General features: G+C 54.8%; 1 protein-coding gene across 12 annotated transcripts in view; it reads left to right on the forward strand.

Annotated features, from left to right (window-relative positions):
* Nucleotides 1-5,105, forward strand: part of RGS3 (regulator of G protein signaling 3) — a 132,351-nt gene extending 127,246 nt beyond the window's left edge. For 11 of the 12 annotated variants that reach the window (XM_030919463.1, XM_010370480.2, XM_030919465.1 and 8 more), the window contains 4 exons: nucleotides 1,745-1,846; nucleotides 2,233-2,294; nucleotides 2,913-3,079; nucleotides 4,140-5,105. In XM_030919463.1, the coding sequence (XP_030775323.1) occupies nucleotides 1,745-1,846; nucleotides 2,233-2,294; nucleotides 2,913-3,079; nucleotides 4,140-4,325 (517 nt within the window). In that variant the 3' untranslated portion in view covers nucleotides 4,326-5,105. Of the gene's footprint in view, nucleotides 1-1,251; nucleotides 1,655-1,744; nucleotides 1,847-2,232; nucleotides 2,295-2,912; nucleotides 3,080-4,139 lie in introns of those variants that run through there. The other variant, XM_030919475.1, reaches the window with a different exon arrangement.
* Nucleotides 5,106-6,000: the final 895 nt, after the last annotated feature.

A 6,000-nucleotide genomic window follows, 5' to 3' on the forward strand; every position in this document is an offset into this window, starting at 1 on the left:
CAGGCCGTTCTCAAACTCCTGGCCTCAAGTGATCTTCCAGGCTTAGCCTCCCAAAGTGCTGGGATTACAGACATGAGCCACCACGCCTGGCCTCTGAAGCTCACACTCTTAAAAGCTTAGACGAAGAGTCTTAGAACATCTAGGCTAATAAGAAAAATAATCATTATTGTTTATTATGCCAGGCACTGTTGTGTGCGTACTTCATATGTGATCTAATTTAATCTTTACTACTACTTTTATTTTACATTCCGTTCTTTCTTATTGACCTTACCCTTATTTTACACATGAATAAACTACTGTGCAGAGGCTAAGTTACATGGTAAGAAAGTGGTGGAGCTGGGACCTGGAGACCTGGCCTGCTGGCTTCTGTTTGACAGGAAACAGCTTGACAGAGAAAAAAGCTTGATAGAAAACTTGAGAGGTCAGGAAACTTGTCAAAGAGTGCACGGCTGGTAACTGCTGGAGCTGGGATTTGAACCCAAGACTGTCTGGTTCCAAAGCCTGGGCTCAGCCTCCCCGTAGGACTCTCCTTCATTAGACAGGGTGTCTAGGTCTTAGTGCCATTTTAAGCTTGAAGAGCTTCAGAGGTATAAATGCTTCAAACTTACCAAACCCCCTTGAAAGATTAAAATTAACATTTCTTTTGCGCGTCTTTAGCTTTGTGATTTTTGAATAATCAATTTTTCATTTTCATTTTTGGTTTCAGTGAGCATTTTCTGTCTTTGGGAGGATGGAGACCAAACCTTAAAGTGAAAAATTAATTATTCGAAAATCACAAAACTATGTACACAACATTACATAATTAAACTTTAAAATGGTGTTTTTGTAAGTTTATAGGACTTCTGCTTCTGAAGTTATTCAGGCTTAAAACTACTAAGACGTTGGGGAACCACTGTGTATTCATGACTGGATGTCGCCAATGCGGGTGTGACTGAGGCTGAGAGGCTGGCTGGCAGGAGCCATTCTCTGGGAGGTGCCCTGTACAGGGGGTCTGGGGAAAAGGGGGGGGGGCGTGAACGTGAGCAAGAGGCATTTAACCCCTTTCTTGCCAGCAGTTTCACCCAGTGCTGAATTCTGCTGCCTCCTTGGGGACTGACAAAGCTAAAAATGGTTCTTGGCTAAAAATAGCCTGTCCTGCCACCCTGGTGGGCAGAGCCTCCCCTGGCTCCCTCCTTCCCTCTCAGCAATTTGCTGACTTGTTGTCCCCCACCCCCAACCACTGTCTTCCTGCTGCCATGGTAACGAGGAGGCCAGTCACAAATAGCTGGGACTAGCTTCCTGCCGGGGCGGCCCCAGAGGCCATCCCTTGCAGACACATGCCCCTTTCACGGCTCCCTCTCAGGGTTGGCCAGAAGGAATTTTTTTTTTCCGCTCCCCGTCCTGGTCCCTCCCATTTCCTGGCTCCTCCTGTCTGAGTCCCAGCCCGGCTTGTGCCCGGGAGTCCAGTCATCAGGCCAGAATTCCAGCGAGCGCGTGTGGCTGCAGCCTGCACCCTTGCTGCCAGCTGCCCAGGACGCGGGGTAGGGGACAGGAGCCAGAGGGGTGTTTCCTGCAGACCGTTCTGCGGCCCCAAGGTGGGGGGCCCTACAGAGATGCTCCGAGGCATGTACCTCACTCGCAACGGGAACCTGCAGAGGCGACACACCATGAAGGAGTAGGTGCCCTTGACCCAGCTCTCCCGACCCTGTATTTGCGGGGCGAGTGGGCCAGGCTGAGCAATCCTCTTTTCTGCTTCTGCCCCCAGAGCCAAGGACATGAAGAACAAGCTGGGCATCTTCAGACGGCGGAACGAGTCCCCTGGAGCCCCTCCTGCGGGCAAGGCAGACAAAGTGATGAAGTCATTCAAGTAGGTCCTCCCTGGCACCTGGGGACCCTTTGGGGACTCACTGCCTCCCCGGGGAGTAGGACTGAGTGCTGGGTTGAGGGGAAGGGGCTTGCCGGCTTGATCCAGCTCTGGGGAGACAGAGGCTCTCACAGACGGAGCCGAGTACCTGGCGAGCAGCTGCCCTCACAGGGAGGGGCTGCCCTAGGGGGCAGGTTAGGTGGGATGGAGGTGGGGGCTGGAAGGGACCCTGGCCCCAAGAAAGAGGATGGGCCTCCTTCCTGGGCACCCCAGCTGGACTCAGCTACAGCCTGGGCCCAGGGCAGTAAACAAAGGCCTCCAGGCCCAGCTTCCCCCCAGGTCCCCAAGCCTCTCAGTGCTCTCACTGTGTTTCTTCCCTCACCCCTCAGGCCCACCTCAGAGGAAGCGCTCAAGTGGGGCGAGTCCTTGGAGAAGCTGCTGGTTCACAAATGTAAGTTGGGCTGGCCTACCCCTTCCCTGCGCCCTCCCTCCCTCTCCCCTTCACCCCCATCCAGACCCTGTATAGCTGGTGCTAGAGAGGCTGCCTTCCCTTTCCTGGGCCGTCAGGGTGTCCTTGCTGTTGCAGAGAGGCTGAGCCCAAGCCAAGGCCCTTGGTCTGGCCTTGGAGCCAGCTTCTGCCAGCCCCTCCCCATCCATGGGAGCTGGCACTGCCTGCCAGAGGCCCGTGGGACCTGTGTGCTCAGATCCGTATTCCCAGAATAAGAATAAACATTTCTACGTACTGAGGGCTTTCACGGGGAGTAATGTGCCTGCCATCTCATGGACTCGGTCCCATCGGCTCCTCTCATGGCTCTGTGAGACAGAATCGATAGTCCCCATTTCACAGATGAAGACACTGAGGCATAGAAAGGGAGAGACCCGGCTGAGACCTTGAAAGAGGCAGTGGCAGGGCTGGGGCTACATCCCAGGGCTCCTGACTGTCGGAGATGGGCATTGTACTCCGTTCCCAGCACGCCCATATTCAAAGTCCTGTAGGGGTAAGCTGGGGGGTCTTAAGGGTAGGAGAGGCTGACTCTGCCTCTTACCCCAGGATCTGTTCTCCTCACAGACGGGTTAGCAGTGTTCCAAGCCTTCCTTCGCACTGAGTTCAGCGAGGAGAATCTGGAGTTCTGGTTGGCTTGTGAGGACTTCAAGAAGGTCAAGTCACAGTCCAAGATGGCATCCAAGGCCAAGAAGATCTTTGCTGAATACATTGCGATCCAGGCATGCAAGGAGGTAGGACCTCAGGGCAAACCCTCAGCCCCTCCAATCCCCAGGACCCAGTGGCTCTTCAGCTGCAAGGTGGCAGCCAGCAGCATAGGAAGGGGAGAGGCCACAATGACTCCATGAGCCCCGGTACCCAGCGGGGAAGATGCAAGCTAAGATCAGGGGAAGAACAGAATCCCAGTTAGTAATAAAAATGACCACCACCAAGGGCACTGCCACATGCCAGGCATGTGCTGAGCCCTTTGTGTATGTGCTCTCATGTTTAATCCTCACAACAACCTGTGAAACAAAGAGACAGGCTGGGTGCGGTGGCTCATGCCTGTAATTCCAGCACTTTGGGAAGCCGGGGCAGGCAGATCACTTGAGGTCAGGAGTTCGAGACCAGCCTGGCCAACATGGTGAAACCCCATCTCTACTAAAATTACAAAATTAGCCAGGTGTGGTGACAGGCACCTGTGGTCCCAGCTACTCAGGAGGCTGAGACAGGAGAGTTGCTTGAACCTGGGAGGTGGAGGTTGCAGTGAGCCGAGATCGCACCACTGCAGTCTAGCCTGAGTGACAGAGCAAGACCTTGTCTCGAAAAAAAAAAAAAAAAAAAAAAAAAGGAGACAGCCTCAGAGAGATAAATCATAATTGCTCCCATCTATTTAGCGTCTACTGTGTGCCAGGCAGGATGTGCAAAGTGCATTATATGGATGATCTTGCTTGGTTTTCACGCTTTGAGGAATGTACTATTATTGCTAGCTGGTAGATAAGACAACTAAAGCTCAGTGCACTTAAGTGATTTCCTTAAAGTCACACACCCAGGTGTGGCACTGCTAGGATTTGAACCCAGGAAGCCTAACCCTCGGAGTGGTATTTTCAGCCTTATAAATGCTGCCAGCCCCGCAGGAAATGACTGAGCCAGGACTTGAATCCTCTGGTCTGAGGGTCTCCACTTCAGATGAACCTTAAGATGTGGGCAGAGGGGCTTGGAGGTGAGAGGCTGGATGGGTCCCTTCCAGGCACGTGGGCCCTACGGTCAGTCCCCAGCAGGCAACCCTGACCACGTGCCCCTCTGCCTCCGCAGGTCAACCTGGACTCCTACACGCGGGAGCACACCAAGGACAACCTGCAGAGCGTCACGCGGGGCTGCTTCGACCTGGCACAGAAGCGCATCTTCGGGCTCATGGAAAAGGACTCGTACCCTCGCTTTCTCCGTTCTGACCTCTACCTGGACCTTATTAACCAGAAGAAGATGAGTCCCCCGCTTTAGGGGCCAGCCACTGGAGTCGAGCTCAGCGTTCACACCAGGCGGGCTGGGTCTCCTGCCCACCTGCCTCCCTCCCCACTGTGACGGAGGGGGCAAGCAAGCCCCCAGAGGCTGTGTCTCTGGACAGACGGATAGACATACGGAAGCGAGGCCTGGACCAAGAGAGGCCCAGGCTACTGGAGGAGTAGAAGGATGGGCTCCGTGGGGTCCCCACTGCCCCGGTACGAGGGGGCCCAAGGACCCTGGCAGGTCAGGGGCCCCGGCCGAGCCAGATCTGGAGCTGCTGCTCCCTGCTTCGGAGACCGCGGAGGCTTTATGTTGACCAAGTTCCTTAAAGAACTGGCTGATGGGGCAGGAGGTCCAGGCCTGGGCTCTCAGGCCCTCCAGGAGGGGCACTGGAGCTCGCAGCTCAGACCCCCACTTTGAGTTTTATTTATTTAAATAGTAGTTGGATGCTTGGCACGTTGTCCTGTAATAGGAAATCCTTGCCTCATCAGTTTTCCTGATTTACAAGTGCAATATTTTAGCCAATGCCTTGCGAGAAGCTGCCACGCAAAGGTGGACATCATTCTTCAGCTTCAGGGGATGTGCTTGTCCCAGGCACCAGTGGTGGGCACCTGGCCTTCTGGACTGAGGCAGCCTGCAGTCTGGCTGCACACAGAGATCTGGCACCCCCTGGGTGGGGTGTCCCTTGGGGGCTTTTGGGAAAGCATGGCACCCTCAGACCACACAGTAGCCGAGTTCTGGAGCAAATAAAAGGCCTGTGTTATTTCTTGTTCTTGACCCTTTTTGTGTGTTCCTGGTCTCAAGCCTTCGCAGGGTGGCTGGGGCTGGGAGGGTTGGTCATTGGGCTGTTGATTCAGCCACTTCTCTCTTGCCATCACCTGCCCCCATCCTGGAGCCAGATACACTGATACATTAGTGAGGGCTGCTCTCGCACGCCTTCCTCTGTGCCAGGCGCCATGCCACTCATTCTAGTGGTCACTGCATCTCTTCCCCAAGCCTGGGAGGTAGGGCTTATCCCCATTTTACAGATGAGGAGATGGAAGCACAGACAGGGGAGGTCACGTAGCCAGCAGGTGACAGGGGTTCAGCCCAAGTCTGACTGGCTGCAAAGCCTGCACTCTGCCGGCTACAGGATGGAGTCCTTGCTTGTCGCCGGCTGGCCACATGTCTTTCAGCAAGTTCCTTCACTTCTCTGCCTCGCCACACCCTGAGGTTCGAATAGAACTTTCACTTGGTGCAGGGATGGCTGGTGAAGGTGGATGGGGCCAGAATCTCGGGAAGGGTGGTGGTGAGCTTACGGAGGCCTCTGGACAGAAGGAACAGCTGTAGAGACAGGAGATGGGACTCACAGTCTTTCTGTGGCCCCGGGCAAGGCTTTCCCCACTGTACCTTTGTTTCCCCTCCTACCTAACAGGAGATGCAAATTTAGGAATGGCCCAGGGCATCCTTCAAGAGAGGACGTGGGCCACTTGCCTAGAAGTGGGCAGAAGAGGCCCAGAGCCCCGTATAAGCTGATGCCAAAGTTGACCCCACATATACAACCTCCCAGGGGCCAGGGCATGGCCCAGGGTGGGGTCTGGCTCAGCAGGGCTGTCTTAGATGAAGCTAGATGGAGTTGATGCAGGAGGAGCTGGGCCCCGTCTCCTTGGATCTTCTTCCCTGCCCAGGGTCT

This window comes from Rhinopithecus roxellana, chromosome 16, assembly GCF_007565055.1.
Source record: "Rhinopithecus roxellana isolate Shanxi Qingling chromosome 16, ASM756505v1, whole genome shotgun sequence".
NCBI lineage: Eukaryota > Metazoa > Chordata > Mammalia > Primates > Cercopithecidae > Rhinopithecus > Rhinopithecus roxellana.